General features: G+C 40.1%; 2 protein-coding genes and 1 long non-coding RNA gene across 3 annotated transcripts in view; 2 read left to right on the top strand and 1 right to left on the bottom strand.

The window, feature by feature from the left end:
- Window positions 1-13,647, top strand: part of LOC122979766 (perforin-1-like) — a 15,063-nt gene extending 1,416 nt beyond the window's left edge. Inside the window, exons 3-12 of the mRNA XM_044347484.1 lie at window positions 7,376-7,455; window positions 8,071-8,359; window positions 8,467-8,546; window positions 9,024-9,069; window positions 9,349-9,491; window positions 9,587-9,725; window positions 9,822-9,902; window positions 10,219-10,715; window positions 11,420-11,516; window positions 12,003-13,647. Coding sequence (XP_044203419.1) covers window positions 8,090-8,359; window positions 8,467-8,546; window positions 9,024-9,069; window positions 9,349-9,491; window positions 9,587-9,725; window positions 9,822-9,902; window positions 10,219-10,715; window positions 11,420-11,516; window positions 12,003-12,233 — 1,584 coding nt within the window. The 5' untranslated portion in view covers window positions 7,376-7,455; window positions 8,071-8,089 and the 3' untranslated portion in view covers window positions 12,234-13,647. The remainder of the gene's footprint in view (window positions 1-7,375; window positions 7,456-8,070; window positions 8,360-8,466; window positions 8,547-9,023; window positions 9,070-9,348; window positions 9,492-9,586; window positions 9,726-9,821; window positions 9,903-10,218; window positions 10,716-11,419; window positions 11,517-12,002) is intronic.
- LOC122979770 overlaps window positions 1-19,962 on the bottom strand; it is a 27,800-nt gene extending 7,838 nt beyond the window's left edge. Inside the window, exons 1-2 of the long non-coding RNA XR_006402914.1 lie at window positions 19,875-19,962; window positions 19,108-19,217 (exon numbers count right to left, since the gene is read on the bottom strand). This is a non-coding gene — a long non-coding RNA (uncharacterized LOC122979770). The remainder of the gene's footprint in view (window positions 1-19,107; window positions 19,218-19,874) is intronic.
- Window positions 14,938-21,760, top strand: LOC122979768 (perforin-1-like). Its single transcript, XM_044347486.1, has 10 exons — window positions 14,938-15,740; window positions 16,634-16,922; window positions 17,039-17,118; window positions 17,746-17,791; window positions 18,870-19,006; window positions 19,104-19,242; window positions 19,351-19,431; window positions 19,520-20,013; window positions 20,123-20,216; window positions 21,080-21,760. The coding sequence occupies exons 2-10, from the start codon at window positions 16,653-16,655 to the stop codon at window positions 21,290-21,292; spliced, it is 1,554 nt and encodes a 517-aa protein (XP_044203421.1). The 5' UTR covers window positions 14,938-15,740; window positions 16,634-16,652; the 3' UTR covers window positions 21,293-21,760.

Here is a 21,760-nt window from a genome sequence, read left to right as displayed (position 1 = left end):
ACCCACTCCACAGTCTGCACCTCAGTCACCTGTGAAAATACAGTCTATGTTACAGAGTAGAAATGTAACAGACACCAAGTGTTTAAGTGAAAATACACCTGTGACACATGACAAAATGGTGTCCTTAAGAGAGCTTTCGCACCCTCAACGCAGAGAATTTAAGATTCAGGGGGTCAGATTGGAGACCAGGGGTCAGAAATCAGTTACAGTGGTGTTTGCTGGCAGATTGAAGAAGGCTTAAAGGAGCAGTTCAGTGATGCAGAGATTGCAAGAGCTGTCCTCAGAGTTATCAAACGTGGGAAGACATGTTGATGAATAAGGATCGAGGACATAAGTATGACGATGTCACTGATGAGGCAATCTTAAAACTGATGAAGAAAATAATGAGTGATGAAAGTGAAAGACAGTGGCGGACAGGTCCAGCCACCTGCCAAAAGCTCATAAATGCATACAGTGCTCAGCTTGAAGTTAACACTGCTCAGTGTCCTAGCGTTAAGGAGGAAAGTTTAGAGAATAAACCAAAGGCAGATATGATTCAGCGGTTAACAGGGAAAGTTAAAAAATTTACAAGTCTTGTTGAACTCATGCAACAGTCCATATAAACACAAAAGCCAGAACAGATCAGCCACTCCTGGGTCAGTGTAGGAGAGAGAAATTGCACGGCTGTGATAAGTGTGTTGAACAGAATTGTCATGATTGTACTCACTGTTTCCACTGTGGTGAAGAGGGCCACAGAGCAGTGGGCTGTCTGATGAAACCGACATGTCAGGGAAACTGGAGCCGGTTCCTGTCGAGGGACAAACAGTGACCAGCTACTGTCCCAGCCTAGCACATGTCATACTGCTCAGCCAGACAAAGAAAGAATCACAAAGTCTAACACTCAAACAGAAAACAAAGTAACAGAAAACCAGGGACAGAAACAACCAGACAAAACAACCAATGGACTCACTCATGACTTACCTAACAACAAAAGTGAACACTTAGCCAAGCTCACTGAGAGAAAAGCCCTCACCCATTGTAATTTAAATGACTTAGCAGTCAGTGCTCTGCTAGACACGGGAGCCCAAGTAAGCATGATTGATAGAGACTGGAAAAGCAAGTACCTACCCGACACCACTGTTAGGCCACTTTGCAAAATCATTGATGACGAAGAATTAAAAGTCTGTGCAGTGACTGGTGACGCCATCCCATTTGATGGTTTGGTTGCCCTTACTGGGGAATGAGAACCCTAATTTGTCAATCACTGTGCCTTTTCTTGTCAGCAGCGTTGCTCTGGCGAGACCACTGCTGGAGTTTAATATGGTGGAAGAGATGATACGGGAACAACCTGAAAAGCTGATTCTGACCCTCATCGCTTTGCTCTGTAATGCCATGTTGATACCAGCGGAAAAGGCAGAGTTCCTTGTGAACTTCATTCAGACTGACAAACCCTCTGTGCAGTGTAGGTGCCTACAGACAGGCAGACAGGACACTGTCATCTCAGCAGGTCAGATGGCCTGGGTCAAATGCCAAGTCCCGCCCAACATGGGCCCTTCTGACTCAGTCCCCCTGTTTGAGCCTGATGATAACAATCTACACCCACAGATCTGGATGATAGTGACACTTTGTTGAAGGTACAAAATCCAAGGAAACCCTATGTAGCTTTACCTGTGGGGAACAACACAAAACATGCAGTCACTCTACTGAGAAAGACAATCCTTGGAAGCATCCACTGTGTTGAAGAAGTGATCACAACAGACTCCCCTGAGACACCCAAGCCCACAGTGACCGTTAACAGAGTTGTTCCATCATCTGCTGCCACCAGTCAATCCCCATGGCAACCTCCCATCAACCTTAGTCACCTCAATGATGAACAAAGTGTAAAAGGTAACAATATGCTTTGTGAAAAAGCTGGAGCTTTTGCACGTTATAGCAATGATATTGAATGCATACCGAGCCTGTAGATGTCAATCACTCTTGAGGACAAATACCTGCACAGAGAACCTACTCAACAGTCCCAAAGCCACTGTTTAAAGAAGTGAAGGAGCACACACAGGAACTCTTGTTGAGAGGCTGGATAGTTAAAGCCAAGTCCCCATATGCTGCTCCAGTTGTCTGTGGCAGGAAGAAAGATGGCAGACTGCGTCTGTGCATTGATTACCGCCTCCTGAATAAAAAGACTGTCCCTGATCAAAACCAGCTGCCCAGAATACAAGACCTAACAGACACCCTTGGTGGCTATACCTGGTATATTTAGTATTCTGGACCAGGGGAAAGCCTACCGCCAGGGCTTTGTCGCTGAGTGTTTGCACCACTTCACTGCCTTCATTACTCTATCGGGTCTCTACAAATGGGTTTGGATCCCATCTTGACTCTCAAACACCCCCTGCAGCCTTTCAGCAGAGTACGGAGGAGATACTAGTCCCTCTTAGAGATGAGTGCCACATCCAGTATCTTGAACAACGTGCTCTGTTACGCAAAAACATTTGATGAACATGTTGATGCCCTCCGCAAAGTTCTCCAGACTCTCCAGCGTTATGGAGTTAAACCTGAGAAATGTGAACTTTTCAAACAAGAGGTCAGGTACGTGGGTCATCTCGTGTCAGCCGAAGGAGTCAAAATAGACCCACATGACCTTGCAGCCGTATGAAACCTCACAAGCAAGACACTGCAGACAGTTGGTGAAGCAAGAAAGTTTTCCCTGGATCACAAAACCGATCTACGAGCTGCTCCAAACTAAGCCAGAGAAAACCCAGATCCCAACACATGGGAGAAACACCAAACACCCTTAGCTGCCTTCCTGAGGGCCTGTTGTCTGGACCACTGCACATCAGGAAGCCTTCGAACAACTCATCACCCTCCTCACAAACCCACCTGTCTTGGCATATCCCGATTTCAACCTGCCTTTCATGCTACATACTGACGCATAAGACCAGGGCCTAGGAGCTGTCCTTTATCAGCACCAGAATGGAAAATTAAGAGTCATTAGATATGGATCAAGGATGTTGACACCAGCTGAACGCAATTACCATCTGCTAGTGGGAAACTGGAGTTCTCCGAATTGAAATGGGCTGACAAATTTCAGGATTACTTGTACTACGCTCCCAATTCACTGTTTACACGGACAACAACCTGGTAACCTATGTCATGAGTACAGAAAAACGCAATGGTATTGGTTATCGATGGATTGGGGAACTCATATTTCCAGTTCAACATCAAATACAGGCCTGGAAAGTTAAACATGGATGCAGACATACTGTCTCACCTCCCCTTGGATATGGAGAAATATGAAGTGACTTGTACAGGGGATCTCTCAAAAGAGGCAGTGTGTGCTACATAGAGTGGGAGTCAGGCAGCAGAACGGAAAGATGTGGCCTGGGTTGCAGCCCTCAACATTTCTCCCTCAGACTCTCACCAGCAATCTCATTCTCAGATGTCAACTATCAGCCACAACAATCTTGTGAGGGCCCAAAGAGAGGATCAAGCCAAAGGGAAGATAGTTGAGTTAAAGGAGTCAGACACAAACTTGACAGCCGAAATACGCAAAACTGTAAGTGCAGCCACACGAAAGTTGCTTCATGAGTGGAACAGGCCATACCTTGAAAATGACCTCCTTTACAGACAAACAAATCAGCAAAGGCAACTAGACCTCCCTGAAATACAGGATGCTAGCTCTGAAAGATCTCCACAATGAGGTAGGCCATATTGGCACAGAAAGAGTGCTCCACCTTGCAAGGGAGAGGTTTTACTGGCCCTTTCGGCCAAGGAAGTTGAGGACTGTGTCACCCACAAATGTCCATGCATTAAATCTAAGAAACCCGCAACACACATTCAAGTTCCCATGGGCAGCATCACATCCAACTTCCCTTTAGAGCTTGTATGTATTGACTACTTGCATCTGAAAACCAGTTGTGGAGGGTATGAATATTCTAGTGGAAGTTGATCACTTCACTAGATTTGCTCAGGCATATCCCACCAAGAATAAAAGTGGAAAAACAGCTGCTGAGCGTATTTTCTAGGGCTGTAGTCAACCAAAGAAAATCTTGGTTGACTGAAATCTTCAACTAATCTATTAGTCGCCGGGGGGGGGGGGGGGGGGGGGGGGTCGGCTGTAACGGGAGAGAGTGCACAGTGAACTCCGCAGTCACACATTTCTTCGCGTCGGTTAGGCTAACCTATTGTTGCTAACTTTGGCGCTAACCCCCTTCACTTTTCCAGCACTTGGGGAAACAACAGACTTGACTTTTTAGCATTTATTAACTGTTACACACTGGATTCTGTACTGTACATTTACTGCCAGACTGACAACTTACTGCTAACCTTTTTTTTCTGCTCCGTTCGTGTCCACCGTCACTTTCCTGCCGCTCACTCTTTCCCGATTGCTACGCAAATGTACTACGCAATGCCAGAGTTACGCTACCAATAGTTTCCCAGGCAACGACACGGAGGTTGACTCACGTACCGGAACAGCACTGCACAAACACTCCCAAACACTATTGATTTCCAAATCAATGGATATTTGGCGTTACTTTTGACATTAAAAAATTTTTTTTTGGCCTGGCAGGAGTTCTTGTTGATATAATTATAGGAGAAACACTGATTCAGTAAACATTCAGTACGTTCAGTAAACGCTCAGTAAACATTGAGTACGATTAGACCCAGCAGTCTCCATTAGGTTGGGCGAGTTCAAAGTTGTGAAAACAACGGGGGTGTTTTGAATACAGTCTGTCCCTCCCACCGCAGGAAATAATGGATTAATCCTGGAAGGCTGTTGATGTTGCACTCTTCTTCTTATGAAAGTAACACAGAGATTATTCGACCAATGAGAATTTGGTTGGACAAGAGCATATCTACCAACTAATCAACCAGTCGACCAGGACACTACAGCCCTAGTATTTTCAATGCCTTTATACCCAGATTTGGATATCCATCCGAACTACATCATGACAAAGGTTATGAATTTCAAAACAAACTGTTTCAGTCATTGCAAAAACTGTCTGGAGTCGGCCACTCAAGAACATCGCCCCATCACCCACAAGGCAATCTGGCTGAGCAGCTGAACCACACCATTCTCCAGATGTTGAGAACATTGATTGAAAGCGAGAAACTGCAGTGGAAGGATCACCTCAGGAATGTTGTATACGCATATAACTGTAACTACCCATCATGAATCTACCAGTTACTCACCCTTTTTCCTCCTCTACGGCTGCCATCCTCATCTCCCAGTTGACTTGCTGTTTGGGTTAGTTGTAGAAAAGGAACCAGACTCACTCAGAGGATATGCAGAAAAATGGGCTGAGAGAATGTCAGAAGCCTACCAGATTGCTAGTAAAAAAAGCAAAAGATCTAGTGCAAGAGGGAAGGTAACATATGATAAGAGATTGTGCTACAACCAGGAGACAGAATCCTAGTCCGGAACCTCAGTGAACACGGAGGACCTGGCAAATTAAGATCGTCCTGGCAGAAGGCTATCTACATAGTCAAAAGTCAACTTGCTGAGAGTCCAGTGTACATTGTCTGTCCTAAATCCAGAGACAAGCAAAAAAAAAACAACACTGCATCACAATCTCCTATTGCTGGTGAACGACTTACCTGTTGAAGTCACCCCATCTCAAGCCAGACCTATCCCTGAAAGGAAAACACATCACAGACAAAGACAACCAAGAGTGACAGACACTCAAAGACAAACACACATGAGTGACAGCACTGAAAATGATTCAGATGGTGACTGTAATTCTGGATACTGGTTTAGGACACCTGCAGAAAGAACAGAGCAGAGACCTGTTACCCACCATGAGCAACTCACCATTCATCAGAGGGAACCTACCCGAGAACCAGCAGAAGACCCAGCTGTTCCAGCATCTCCAAGGAAGGAAAGTCACGCTGTGCCTGAATACTTACCAAATCCCATCCTGTTACAGGAAGAAAATAGAATCAAAGAGGGACACACCTCACCTCCACACCAACTAGTACCATACATTCCGCCTATATGTATGCCATGCTCACATCCCACACGTGTCATATACTTACTGTGGATCAGCTACAAAGACTCCGTTCACAATGTTTGTCTGTTAAATAAAGATTTGAAAATTAAGGAGGTTAAGAGTCAAGAACGGTTAAAAGTCGGAGGTAAAGAGTTTGAGAAATGCCAGGAGTCATTTTTATTTTGTGTGTGCCCACTAAGTGGTGCCCACTAAATAAATGAAATTGTTTGGTTTTAGTGTGTTTGAAAGAGGATATTTATTTTATTTGTGTACTGTTTTTCCTTTTCTTAAAAAAAAATTAATTTAGTTTAAATCAGGATAATTGGTCTGCTATAGCAGTTTTGTGACAATAGGTGGCACTTTGAGACCGTGGTTTGCCACAGTGACTGTAGTAAGGAGCATACACAGCTGTCTCCTCCTCACAACTGTGGACAGCTACAAGCCATGTCTCTCTGTCTCACGTTTCTGTCCTGTATTCAGGTTAGTAATGTGTCAAAAACTTACAGAAATTGTTGTAGTTTGTCAGCTAATGCTAAGAGATAATTTCAGTTTAAGTATGAGAGTGAAACAGGCAGTGAGAGTTTGTTTGTCCCATTGCTACAAAAGTAGTAACCTCCAAGAATAACAACAATGGCGTCAGGCGCACACACATCTTCCTGTTAATGGACATGCTAATCCTGAAATGTTAGTTTGGGCCACATATCTCCACTATTTTGGTTGATTTTACATACTGGTTGACTCCATAAATGATTTGTGATGTTTAAGATGTATAATAATTTTAAAATCTGTTAAAAACGGTGTTGGGAACAGTATTAGTGTATGAATTTGATGTTCAGATGTTCGGTTATTAGCACTGTTATGTGTAAGCCCGCCTGATAGTTGGTAGTATCTGTGTGTCTGTAGCCAAAACTTATTTGGAACTATGAATGTATAGATATGAAAGTAACACAGAGAGAAAATGTGTTTGTATAGAGTTTGACATTTCATTTTTGTACATGTTGTATAAACACAGAAAATATGTCTAGTGAGACAATGAATGTCCAGTGATAGTAAAGACTGGTTAAATGAAGAAAAGGGCAATGCACACTATACAGTGAATGAGATGTAAATAAACACAACTGTGGACAATTCAACAGCAACAAGCCATGTCTCTCTGCCTTATTTCTGTCCTGTATTTCAGGATACATATAACTGCTTATGGGTGCTGCAGACCAGTACCTGTAACACCAGTCAAGCGCGACATAAATTCAAAGACTTATGGGAAGGCATCATTGCAGCTTATTTCAGGGAAATGTTCTTTAACATCATGCTTTTCCAATAAATCTTGAAATTAGTTGTTTGTTTCTGCGATTCCACTATTTGTTAGGCTATTATATAGTAAATATGACCTCAATGTTTGCTGTTACCTGCAGACTTGACAATCACAACATCCTGGGACTGACTGAGACACACAAAAGAGAAACATTGAGAAACCCTGTTGATACCTGAAGAGGTAATCATAAACATGAACATAAACAAAAAATAAACGTGCATGATAAACATTTAAAGGGTCAGCTCACCCAAATTACAAAATAAATGATATTACTCACCTACAGTGGTATTTACTCATGCAGATTTATTTTAATTTGATTTAGTTTTGACAAAATAATCACTTACTATCTTATTTAGAGTTTTCAACTTTATCTCACAGTCTGCATTAGCAGGTGGAGTAGCCTCAGATGTCATCAAATGTTTTATGTGATTTCCTGACACAGTAGAGGTGAATGGATTTTCACTTGTGGTGCTTAACACATCAAATACGACATGAAAAACAAGGTGTACATGACAGTGACAGCTGATAGCAGCAAAGACCACCTAATCAGCTCCTAGCAGATGCAAGACAGGCAAGAGTTATGAAACAAGGTCCACAGTTTGATAAATTGTTAAGACATCATAGCAAACTTAATACACAGATACATAGAGGTAAAATTATGTTTTCATCCTGCAACAGGGTAATAAAGAAACTAATGTTTGTAGTTCTTGTTGCAGTCATTAATAATTGTGTAGCTGAAATGACACTCACTGATTTCCTTTTCCACTGTCTCTGTCTTTCTCTGAAACATTTCAGTGTCTCTTTGCCTCCAGCCATGCTCTCCATTTCATCCTCACCCCCTCTCTACCTTAGTTTCCTCCTCTTTGTTTTGTACCACTCCCCTGTTCTCTCCTGTCGGATTGGGAACTACAGCCAGTGTGAGTCTGCTCCCTTTGTGCCAGGCCACAACCTGGTGGGAGAGGGCTTTGATGTGGTCACCCTGCGGCGAAAAGGAGCTTATTTGGTTGATGTGAGGACCTACCTAACTCCAAGTGACACCTGTACCCTCTGCTCCAACCCTATTCAAGGCGACAGGCTGCAGAAAGTAATTTAGATCAGAAAGGCGCAAACACAGACTTCTGCAGCAACTTAAAGAATTGCACAGACTTCCTGTGCAGATGCTAATCATGCTTTTCTCATCTTAATTTTCAGCTGCCAGTCTCTGTAGTGGACTGGCGTGCATTCAGCAGATGCAATACTGACCTCTACAGCAGTGCACACACATCCGTTAGGTATTGTATTACACAGCATCATGATCACTGAAAGGATTATATCATTCATTTTCACATTTTAATTGTCATTCCTGTGCCTCAAGGCAGGTCAGTAAATATTTATTTGTGCCAGTGTTTACTGAACTGAGCCTTTTGGGGTTTCTCCCCTTATGTGATTTATTTTTTCATCCAATCAGTGTCTCCGCATGAAATCTGGCATCAAAGTGACACAACCTGAAATGTACTCAAAAATGGGAGTCATTCTCCTTTAATAGGCATTTGAGTGTTTGTGATTACCATCTAACCACACAGACTCATGCAGCCACTGTATTCCATGACCTAAATTGTTGACATTTATCACGTATTACAATTGAAAATCAAACTATTCAATGCCAATTTTCTTTTCATTTGTGAATATAAATTTTGACATCCTGAAAAAATTGATTTTGTAATGAAGGAGTTTTAATGATGATTCTTTCCTGTAAATTGTGTCCACAGCTCACTGATTAACACATACACCTACCAGGACAGTAATGACTGGAAGGTAGGAAACATTTCACTTCTGCAGTGACTGCAGAGCTGATATTAGATTTTGAAGCACCATTCTGCCTAAATAAGGTGCACATAATGTTCTTTTCAATTTGCTGTCCTTAATGCTTCCAGAACACTATGTTAAATTAAGGTATTTTTATTAAGGTATATTAGGTATTTTCAAATAAATAATGGTTTTATAAATCAATGGTTATATTTAATATACTACATGATGGTGATTATAGTTGGAACAAAACAGAATAAACAGATTATGATCTTTTGTTTTCATCAGTTTGGCCTGGATTTAGATAAGTTTGTTTCAGCCAACCTGGATATAGGGGGAACACGTTCGTCTGCGTATAACTTTGCTACAGCAAGGACACAAGAGGACCGCTACTTCTTTAGTACACACAGGGTCACCTGTAGCCATTACAGGTAAGGTGTGAAGACCCCTGCATCACCATAGAATTGTTGATTCTTCAGTTATGTTTATATACACAGATAAATTACCAGTGTGTCTCTGAGTCTAGTTACCGTGTGTCAAGCACACCACCCCTCAGCCCTGAGTTCAGTAAGGATTTGGCAAGGCTGTCAAGTTCCTATGACTCCTATACCAGGGCTCAGTACAGTGAACTCATAAATACCTACAGCACACACTATATCCGCCAGGTTAAAACACACACACACATTCATCATTCTTATTTCCTTATTTCGCAAATTAAAAAAAAAAAAAAATTTGTCTCAACAACATTGTACTTCGTTCAGGTTAATCTTGGGGGACGACTCAGGCGAGTCACAGCTGCACGTAGCTGTTTGTCCACACTGAATGGGCTCTCCTCAGATGAGGTTAGTAGTACACGTCAGTACACATTAACTAAATTGCTGAATTTGTACACACACTCCATATGCACACTTTCACACGTTACACTGTCTTGAAAGAAAGATAAGATTTTTGAGTTGAGCACATTCAAACAAACGATGTAAATCATTTATATGCTGCTACACCAAACTCCATGATATCTCCAATAGTGTGTCATTTACTGGAGGGATGAACGCTATTCTTCGAAAAGATATTCCCTCATTTGATATTTTGATGATGGTGATGGGGAGCACTGTCGACCATTGGCCATAAAAACATGTTATTTCTCCTCCTGTCCTCCAGGTGCACTCCTGCTTATCACTTGGTGTCTCTGTAGGCCTGGGGAAGGTGACAGTATCCAGTAACCAAAAGTTTTGCACCAGTGTTCTACAGAACCAGGACTTGTCCAACTCATACAGCTCTAGTCTCCACCAACATCAAACAGAGGTGGTAGGAGGCACTTTTTGGTCAGGGGAGTTTTCACTCTCTCATAATGACTCCCTGGGCTATGAGAACTGGCTGAAAACCCTCAAGGACCAGCCAGATATTGTTGAGTATTCCCTCAGACCAGTGTACGAGTTGGTGCCAAATGAGACGCAGAGGGCCGGGATGAAGGCTGCCATTGAGCAGTACTTAGCAGACAACGCTGTGCCTAACTCACCCAAAGAACCAGATTGTGGGTGGCGCATTCCCAACCTGGCTCCCAACTGCTGTCCTCAACGGGCCTGGAAAGGAACACTGGTGGTGACCATCGTCCAAGCCTGGGGTCTGAAAGGAGATCCAACTGGCACAACTGAAGGGTGCGTAAAGTCCCACTGTGTAACACTATGCAGTGTTGTCTGACATGAAAGTTGACAATCGTGAGAGAAACTTGATCAAAGCTTTGGTCGTCAATCCAAAATGGTGCTCGACTAAAGACAGCCCAGTGTTTCCCCCATAATAGTACAGGCCTGGCGAGAACCCCTGCCAGGCCAAAAACTACTTCTTTAAATGCCGAAAATAACGCCAAATATCCATTCGTTCAGAAATCAATAGCGTTTGGGAGCCTCTGAGCAGTGCTGTTTTGAAACGCAAGTCAACGTCTGTGTCGTTGCCTGGGAAACTCAAGGTAGCGTAAGTCCTTTTAAGAAATAAGGCAATACATAAGCGAGTGAGTGGTTAAGTGAGAGAGCGAGCATCAGAATAGAATACACTGCAGCCTGAGGCAAAATTCTGACAGAAGTCTGGAATTTTGCTCTAAATTCTCACAATGCTGCTGCTACAACCCTCATCTACAAACCATCCCAAACATTTACACAAACCAAAATGATGGGGGCAATAACCACGCATTAATCACACAATATGACATGCCTCAAATTGATGTTGTAGAGTTTGACACAGATTGCAACCAAGATTTTATTAGAACTGTCACACACAGTCTTTAGGCTGGCACTTCAAATATGACATATATCAAACTCAAACATTACTTAATTATTTACTTTTCCATGTTTTCTCTAATTCTCAGGTATGCCAAGATGTGGTATGGTTCCATCTACCACAGGACTCATATGATCTGGTCAAACGACAACCCTAGATGGAATGCTCGTTATGATCTGGGCAAGGTCAGTAAATCTTCTCAGTACTTCTGTTTACAGGTGTTAGCGAGAACTACTGTATCATGTGAAAAAAGCTGCACAGTCTGATAAATTGCCCTAAATAATGTCACTTCGTTTGGGGCTGAAGTTTGGGGGGGGTTATGGTGTTAGAAAGAAGTGAGGTTGAGGTTGAGGTTAGCAGCTCCAGGCTACATTAGCTGCTACTAGCATAACACAACAAAATCTGTAATGTTGAATGAACTGAGTTGCATTGTGGGTAATGTAAGCATCAGGTTTAGACAAATGCATGGAATTCAAAAGACAATATCTCTGGTTCTGCTGCATCAATTTTTATCCTTATTTAAACTGTCAATTGTGAGCCAGACAATGTTTTACAAGTGCAATGCTAGATTCATAGAGTATTATGATCACAATAATGTGTACAAACACTGTGAATTAAATTGATTGTAAGATTGTAATTGTATTTTTAATTTTTAATTTATTTTCATAAAGGTGGATACAAACTTGGGTTTGAAGGTTGAGGTCTGGGATGAGGACACATACAGCAATGACGACATTCTAGGATCATGTGTGAAATACCTGATCCAGGGGACACACACCTTCACCTGTCCAGCCCCGGGAGGCGGCGCCAAGAACGGTGGCTTCGAGGTCCAGTACACCCTGACCTGCGACCCTCACCTCATTGGAGACAAGTGTAATCATTACAAACCATCTCCACAGTGAGAAATGCATTCTAGGGCCATGCTATTCACAACTTGCCACTTGCTTTACTTTAATCAAGCATGATAGCTGATCAGTTTAACAGGTAATAAATGACTGAGGGCTTATACATTTATTTTCCTACCATTGAAACACAATATTTCTTATCTGTTTGGGGTTCAATAAATCATTTGACCATATAAATTACAGGTAAATTCACATAGTGACTTATCTTTACATCTTAAAATAATTATGTTGGTCTTGAAATCAAGTGGAGATAAACTGAATGTGAAACAGTAGAGAACAATTGTATCAGAATCAAAACTGATTGTACTTTAACATCTTTGTCTGCTCTGGCGTTTCACAGAAAGGAAAACAGTGAAATGCCCATAGCAAATACCAGCTTTAAAGGTTAAATGAAACAAGCTTTTGACAGAGATGCAGCTGGCATGTACCACTGGAATCTGTGTTACATTCCATTTGTGGAATGAAGAAGTCCTTTAGAAAGAGAACAATAACACAGCTTATCTTGTTTTTTGTGTTGTTGCTACGATGTCATGAAAAATTGCGCCTCGTGTTTTGTTCAAACACACACACCCACACCCACACACACACACACACACACACACACACACACACAAACATACTCCAACAAGCACATACACTTTTAATTTTCCACTGTATGTTTTCGCATTAATCTGGTCCTTGATAGATTGCTTAGAAAATGACAACTGTGTGTGTTTGTGTGTGTAAAAAATAATATGCTACTTTTGGCAGGCAGCTGGATTCTCGAGATCACAACATCAAGGATCACATAAGAATTCATCTTTTCGGGCTTCAAGTTGTTCGCTTTTGTGCGGACCAATAATGGTTTGGACCAATTAGCATCCTATAAGGATTCTTACATGATCTCGTGAATCCAGCTGCCTCGCATGGTAGATGGTGATAGACGGTTCATCCGATCACCTCCCAAGTATCTTTTGAAAGTGCCTACCCTTTTCCAAACAGTTTCCAAGGACGACTTCTCAGATGGTTCTGTGTTTGTTCTGTCTGTCTTTCTTTCTTTCTCATGTACTGTGCTTCTTTTTTAATCTAACAGTAACAGGTACAACACAAGTAACTTATACAGATTTATATGGTGCACTATATTTACCCTCCGCCATTTAATTTGAGTGTCTGAATTTTCAGTTTGTACATTAATTCACGAAATTGAGCCCTCAAAAAATTTCACAATGGAATGAAAAAAGTAGTTTCTGCTAACGATCCCACAATGCATTGCACCGCAATTACTGTTTTGCGACTCTGCCACTGTGAGTGATGATACAAAGTGAAGATCAGTAAGATGATGATTAAATGTCAATTTACTGCTCACTATTTAGTAACTTCGTAACAATTGAGTGTCAGTTATATGGGGAGTAATAAATGAGTAAAAATGGGAGTTTTATCATCTCATCTGTCTGTCTTATAATAACTATCCAATTAATGACCCGTGTAAAAAAAAAAAAAGATTAATGGAAGTTTATTTGTTACTTACGATTGAGAGCTGTGAATTGTGTCAGCCAGTTCCCAACAGAATCTCAAAGATGATAGTCATGGCAACAAACATGCAGCTGAATGTGCTTCAAGTGTGTGCAACCACTTGAAATTAACAACTTTTTTTCTTGCATCACCAGGCAGTATAACCTGCAGGTAGATCAAAAGAAAATATAAATATTATCTACATTTAACTCTGACTCAGGTGGATAAACAGTAATAAAGCATATTGTATCAGAAGAAATGTCAGAGGATTAACACAAGAGTGATTTAGTGTGACAAGAAAGATGGTGTACAACCTGTTTGACTGTTTTATTGTTTCAAGTGAAGGGAAAGCGAAAGGGAATTCATGTTAGTCTTACATGAACCATCTGTCAAAACAGGCCTGTGACACCCCTGTGGGGTGGTACTTTTAAAGAACCGTCAAAAAAAAAGGAACCAGCAGATGGTGGGGGTCAAGGAGATTACGCTATTGTCTGGATATTGGAATGAATCTGAGCCTATTACTCTGGATTTTTTTGTTTGAAAGACCCATAAACAGAGAGTTGCAATAATCCAGCCTGCTCATGACAAATGCATACATGAGTTTCTCTGAGTCAGATTAAGAAAGAAAGCCTCTGATTCTGGAAATGTTTTTCTGTTGGAAAAAGGCAACTTTGGTGATGCTGTTAAAAGCTGAGTTCACTATCCATGGTTACTCCCGGGTTTTGAATCTGGTCACTTGTTTTTAGTAATCTGGACTCCAGATACTTGCAGACAAGTCATCTCTGGGCTTTGAATCTGAGCCTATTACTCTGCTTACTCATTGTCTCCTCTCTTTTATCAATGAAAATGTCAATCAATGTTCCTCAAAGGGCATCAAATACATGCAAACTCCCAACCACAAAGATGTTCCAGAAAATCGAACTGCTGCTTAAGTTAATAAGCTGCACTACACATATCAGAACCAATAAGAACCATTCAGAAAAACACTTTTAAATGAGTTTCAGGGTCAGGAATTTCAGTTTATTTCACAGTTTTCCAAGTTTGTCCTAAAACAACAGTCAGGTGTCCAAATGAACACTGAAACACGTTTTTCTTGGCATAATCATTCCTCCTGTTCATACTGACCATTAGAAGATCCCTTCATAATGCACTTTCAATGTAAGTGATGGGAGCCAAATCCACAAGCCTTCTTCTGTGCAAAAATGGATTTAAAAGTTTATTTGAAGCTAATATGAAGCTTCAGTCGTCAGATCAATCAAATCGAATAGATATCTTTCAATGTTATGGTCTGTTATCTACGTTTATGCTAAAAGATTTTTCCAATAAAAATCTGGAATGAGTATGTTATGAATATGTCATATTTTTATAACTTGAGATTCAAATGCATTTCAAAACTTGAAGACAATACGATTTATAATTTTGGAGGTAAAAAAATTGAAATAGTCGGTAGCACCTAAGCTTTGGAATAGTCTCCCAATAAGTCTGAGGTCTCTGGACTCTGTGGACTCTGTTCAGACAGGCATTTAGGTAGCATGTGGTATTTTATGGTTTAACTTGTGTTTTATGTCTGTTCTATCTTTTGTTTATCTTTGTTTTATTTATTTGACTGTGAAGCACCCTGTGACAGGTGTCTGTGAAAGGTGTTATATAAATGAACTTTACTGACTTATTTAATTACTTGATTTCAATGATGAAAAATGTCATCACTCAAGCTTGTCAAGTTCAAAGGATTATAGGAAAGCAGGATTTTTGCAGCCAATTTCTTCAAAATGTAAGATGTGGTTTGACCTGTTGTCTAATTTGTTTTGTTGTACTCTTGCCATGCGCAGTATCAAGAACTACTCCCTGTTTGATAATAATAACACACGCTATTTCCTTAACATGACCTGTATAAAAGTGCTCTTACCTGCAGACTTGACAGTGTCACTGCATCCTCAGCTGACACACTCCTCATCTCCATCCTACTTGAGGGATTCACACCGTATTTGAGAAACCCAGCTGAGGCCTGAACAGGTAATCTTGTTTTTAATGAATGATGTAGATAATAAAAATTTAAAGGATCTTTTTACCCAAATTACACAAAAAATATGTTTTTGTTCGTTTGTTTTGTTCGTTTGTTTTGTTTTGTTTTTAGACTTAATTGCAAGAATGCACAAAGTAGATTTACATTTGCTTATATAGTTTATGAAAATATTCATACTTCTAGCATTCTTACCGTAAGAAAACAAAGTTTACAGCTTAATTATTCTATTATTTACTTTTTTAAATGAGGTGACCATTTACAGTATTTTTATTATTATTTATTTATTATTATTATTACTGATTCTTTTATGTTACTTTGAGTTACATGTACTATGCAACTGATGATTAATAGCTGTGGCTGCAATCATCATTCCTTAGCATTCCTACTAAATGTGCACTTCTTGTTTTGACTTAACATCATGTTCATTAACCCTCACTTTCAGCCAAAATATCATACTGCACATTGCTTGCTGTATCTCACCATATTATTACTCTGCTTACCATATCATACCATATAGATTAAAATGCCTTTTTTTAAAAGTCTTTAAAAAAAAAATGCAGATGAATAGAGAGGGTTAGACAAATCACAGACTTCTAGAGCATAACAGTGAAAGAAAAAGGCAGAGAAAATGATATAATAAATATATATGAAAATATATAAACATCCAACACTTCGGCTTATCATTTGTATTTTTAAATACTATTAAACTGTGAACTGAAAGTTTTATCCCCATACAGGATGATGAAAGTTCAAATGGAAATAATCACAAAGCCTGTTTGCAGTTTTTGTAAACTTCATTAACTTCATTGACAGTTACATTACAGCTGAAATGATACTCAATGATTTCCTTTTCTACTCTCTGTTTTTCCCTGAACTATTTCAGTGTCTCCTTGACTCCAACCATGCTCTCCTTTTCAACACTACCCCCTCTCTGCCTGAGCCTCCTCCTCTTTCTCTCGTACCCCTCCTCTGTCCTCTCCTGTCAGACTGGGAACAGCAGCCAGTGTATGTCCGCTCCCTTTGTGCCAGGCCACAACCTGGTGGGAGAGGGCTTTGATGTGGTCACCCTGCAGCGAAAAGGAGCCTACATGGTTGACGTGAAGACCTACCTCTCTCCAAATGGAACTTGTACTCTCTGCTCCAACCCCCTTCAAGGCAACAAGCTGCAGAAAGTAATTTAAATCAGAAAAGCAGAAACACAGACTCACATATTCGACAGCAATTTTAACACTTTGGCACACACATATTGTTAACATGGTAACTGAGGTGTTCTCACTTTCATTTTCAGCTGCCAGTCTCTGCAGTGGACTGGCGCCCATCCAGCCACTGCAATTTTCATCTGTATGGAAGTGAACACACCTCCATCAGGTATTCTGTGATATAGAATCATAATCACTGATAGTGTTGTAGTCCAGTATCTCAAGACGGATCAGTCAGTACTTCTTAAAATCCATCAGTCTTTAGAAAATCTAAAAAGCAAGATAACTGAGCTTTGAAATAATTGGTCAAAAATGTTTAAATCTGATTTGAGAGTTAATTTAACATCTGGCATCCAAATTCTTAATGTTAGCAGCTATGGGACAAATTATCTTTATGCTGTCATGACAACTCAACTCAAAATCATTTAGCTCCAAACGTCAGCTCCCTGGTCATTGTTTATATTTCAGGCTCTGATTTTACATCACAACATCAAATGTTTTCTGTGTCAGCTCTAGGAAAGAGTGGTGAAAACTCACAGACACTGACTGAAATTTACTAACACATATAAAATCTTAAAAATGAGTGTCATTCTCCTTTCATTCGCATTTATAATTCTGAGAATTATGCACAGACTCACACAGCCGGTCTCTTTCTAATCTTTAATTGGCTCCATTAATTAAATTGATTGATGTGAAGTATTTAATAACTTCCTTTTGTGTTGTCTGTTGAAAAATACAGTTAAATGTTTTGCGGAAATTAAACCGTTTTCATGGTGCGTATTTTATGTGTCCACAGCTCACTGCTTAAAACATACACCAACCAGGACAGCGTGGACTGGAAGGTAGGAAACATTTCAAGGCTACTGTTGAGAGAAATGCACTGTACTATTATTAATTATATACAGTATGTATATATATTTTTAGCCTGACTTACAGTAAGATTTATGCACTTTTGATGAACTTAACTTCTTAATGCTTAGCATACAGGATTTGCATAGTACCTCCCATATTTTATATGAAAAGTATATTGGTTCTTTGGTTCTCTAAACCTTTGCTGTCAACCTGTATACAATTTGGGGAAATGAAATTTCTTTTGTGCTGCTCAATGCACCAAAAACCTAAATCTAAACCAGACTAATACTCTACAGTCAAATGCAAACTTATGCATGCTAACATGCTAACAAAGACAATGTTAATATGGCTATGTCACACAAGTATAATATTTACCATGATCACCATATTTGTTTAGCACGTTAGCATGCAAACATTTGCTAATTAGCATTAGTACAAAGTACATCTGAAGCTGCTGGACATGTCAATAGTATTGCAGGTGTTTGATGAACCAAAATATTGGAAAAATGCAAATATTGACATGATGCTGCTATAAAATAAATGGATCACCAAAGTTATTATAGTTCATCGTGAACATGAACATCTTTATCAAATTTCATGGTGATCCATCCAAACATTGTCAAGACATTTCACTGAAACCACAAATGTCAACATCATGGTGGCATAAGAGGAAAAGTCATCAAAGTCGTTAGGATTCATCCTATGAGATGAAACCATGAATGTCTTTGCCAAATTTCATGGTCAACCATCCAATAGTTATTAGATATTTATGTCTGGACCAAAATGAAGGACTGACCAACTGACTGGCTTTGCCATCACTGGAGCCACATTGCTAGTGTGGCTAAAAACTCAACAGCATAGTACCCAGTGGAAAATGTTTACAATGAGATCTGGTAATTATAAGACAAAGACATTGTTTTGGGAAAGGCATGTTACTGTGGACTTTTTAAAAAGAAATCTTTTATTGTTTTGAGAACTTCTAAAAATAAGCGTTTCTGTGATTTGGCTGAATTGCATCATGGTTACTACAATGGAGCAAAGAGCAGCTCATGGTCTCTTTTCTATCAGTCTGGACTAGATTTGACGAAGTATGTCAGCCTGGAGGTGGGGGGAACACGTTCCACTGCGTATAACTTTGCTACAGCCAGGAGCAAAGAGGACCGCTACAGCTTCAGCATACACAGGACCACATGTAGCCATTACAGGTAATGTATGAAGACCCCTGCATCCCCACAGAATGTCAGATTTTTCAGCTATGTTTGCACACACAGTTGATTTACTATGCTGTCTTCTTGTATTTAGTTACCGTGTGTCAAGCAGACCACCCCTCAGCTCCGAGTTCCGCAATGATTTGGCAAGACTGCCCAATTACTACAGCTCCTCAACCAGGGCCCAGTACAGTCGTCTCATAGGGATCTATGGAACACATTATATCCGCCGGGTTAAAACATACACACCACTTATTTCACAGGAATAAATGACAAAATATTCTATATAAAATGATACAATATTTTTTGTCTCAACAGCATTCTATTGTATGTAATTTCAGGTTTATCTTGGGGGGAGATTCAGGCGAGTCACAGCTACACGTACCTGTTTGTCCAGACTGAATGGCCTCTCCTCAAAACAGGTATGTGTATCACTCATCTATTGAAGGCAGTAAATGTACATACACTCTGTACCAAAAATAACATCTTAAATAACCTCCTTTCATATAGGCGCACAACTGCTTATCAGCTGGTCTCAATGTAGGCCTTGGGATCAAACTGCCTGTTAACCTGAGGTCCTGCAACACAATCCTACAGAACCAGGATGTCTCCACTTCATACAGTTCTGGTCTCCACCAACATTACACAGAGGTGTTGGGAGGCACCGGTTGGGTGGGTGAGTTTTCTCTCATCCGTAACGACTCCCTGGGCTACAAAAATTGGCTGAAAACCCTCAAAGACCGCCCTGATGTTGTCCGGTATTCCCTAAGACCAATGTATGAGTTGGTGCCAAACGGGACAAAAAGGAATGGACTGAAGGCTGCCACAGAGCAGTACTTAGAAGACAACGCAGTGCCTAACTCACCCAAAGAACCATATTGTGGGTGGCGCATTCCCAACCTGGCTCCCGACTGCTGTCCTCAACAGGCCTGGAAAGGAACACTGGCGGTGACCATCGTCCGAGCCTGGGGTCTGAAAGGAGATTATTGGGGCCAGACTGAGGGGTGCGTAGAGAACAAGACAAAATCCAGAAGGAAGGCACAATAAACATGACGCATCAAACACAAATACTGATACAGTTGTTTGCTTTTCTATGTTTTTTCCAATTTGCAGGTATGCCACAATGCGGTACGGCTCCATCTACCACAAAACTCGTATGATCAGGTCAAACTACCCTCGCTGGAATGATCGATATTATCTGGGCGAGGTCAATACTAATCTTCTTTTTACAGATTAGTTAAAAAGTCCATATCTTAGAGAAAAAGATATCACTTCAATCCCAAAAACAGCTGATGTCCGAAGTAATTTTTAAAGGAATAGTTTGGCATTGTGGGAAATATGCTTATTTGCTTTCTTGTTGAGAGTTAGTTGAGAAAATTGATACCACTCTCATGGCTGTACAATAAACATCTAGCCTGACTCTGTCCTTAGTTCGACATTTCCAAAATGTACTTTTAATATTACTATTACTTGCTATTTTGCAGGGAGTTATATAAAGATTTGGACTGTTCACTTTTTCTTTAAGCAGTCCATTGATGCTACCGTTTCTTCCATTCTGTGTAATTTAGTAGTCAAAAACAGGTTTTGAAATGAGCTTTACAAGAATACTAACAATAAAGACTGTGCTCCACAGAGTTGAATTACATTATACTTGTTTTTTTCTGAAATACAGTACTTAAAGTATGTAATATGTAATATTACCTTTGTGATATATGTGGGAAAAACACAAAAAAACTTTAGGCAAAACAAAAGCCATATCAAAATCTAAAGTCTAAACAATTAATGCGGCTGCTTCTCCTTTTTGTCATCCATCAACTACTTTTTATATTCCGGCTTATGAAAGATGTCTGCTGTGGTTTGATGTGATTAGCTGTGAAAACTAATCAACCAAGTGGACAAGCGGAACTAAAGAAATACCTTAATGAATACACCAAATATATAACACTCATTTTGTTAGTACAAAGTTGACCAAACAGACCGTGTGATGTATCAAACTCAACAATTCAGTGGTATGTAAAATTTTTGAATATTATTTAATTATATTACTTTTACTATCTTTTTTTTATAAAGGTGGACACACACTTGCAACTGAAGATCAAGGTCTGGGATGAGGACTGGTACTGGGACGACCTCCTGGGATCATGTGAGAGGGAGCTGAGCCAGGGGACACACAGATTCACCTGCTCAGCCAGTAGAGGTGGTGTCGAGATCCGGTACACTCTGACCTGCAACCGTCACCTGACCGGAAACAGGTGTAACCAGTACAAACCAATTCCATTGTGAGAAATGCATTGGGTGGCATATTCTATGCAAATCTTGCTGGTTTTTCTTTAATCAAGTGTGACATCAGATATTTACATTACTTTCTTTAAATGCAATAAATTAGACGGGTCTACGGTATTCTCATTCACAGGTTATAAGTAAACTATTCAGTTTCTATTTTACATTAGAGGTATAAGTGCATTTACATGTACATTAGAAGTGTTTGGCTTATAAATGGATAATTAGCATTGTATGTGTTACTCAATTGAATGTATGAAACCATTAAAAAAACTTTGGGAGGGATAATATTCCTTAGTAGTTTTAAATTTTGGTGCTGGGGTCACATTTAAATCACAGACTGTGCATTCGTTATATACAGTCAGTAACTGTTGATTATTTTCTGAATTCATGTGTCAAAATTGTTGTGAGTACCATTAGAGATATATGTTTGTGTGACTTTCTCATGCTAATAAAGGCTGTCAAATCATG

Source organism: Thunnus albacares, chromosome 3 (genome assembly GCF_914725855.1).
Source record: "Thunnus albacares chromosome 3, fThuAlb1.1, whole genome shotgun sequence".
NCBI classification, from domain to species: Eukaryota; Metazoa; Chordata; class Actinopteri; order Scombriformes; family Scombridae; genus Thunnus; species Thunnus albacares.
The sequence above is the reverse complement of the archived record's forward strand: the minus strand, read 5'-3'. Positions and strand labels throughout refer to the sequence as shown.

Coding starts and splice junctions, on each gene's coding strand:
- LOC122979768 (XM_044347486.1), top strand. CDS start 16,653: ATGCTCTCCTTTTCAACACTACCCCCTCTCTGCCTGAGCCTCCTCCTC. Junction 19,432..19,519: donor ATGGCCTCTCCTCAAAACAG/GTATGTGTATCA, acceptor CCTTTCATATAG/GCGCACAACTGCTTATCAGC. Junction 20,014..20,122: donor TATTGGGGCCAGACTGAGGG/GTGCGTAGAGAA, acceptor TCCAATTTGCAG/GTATGCCACAATGCGGTACG.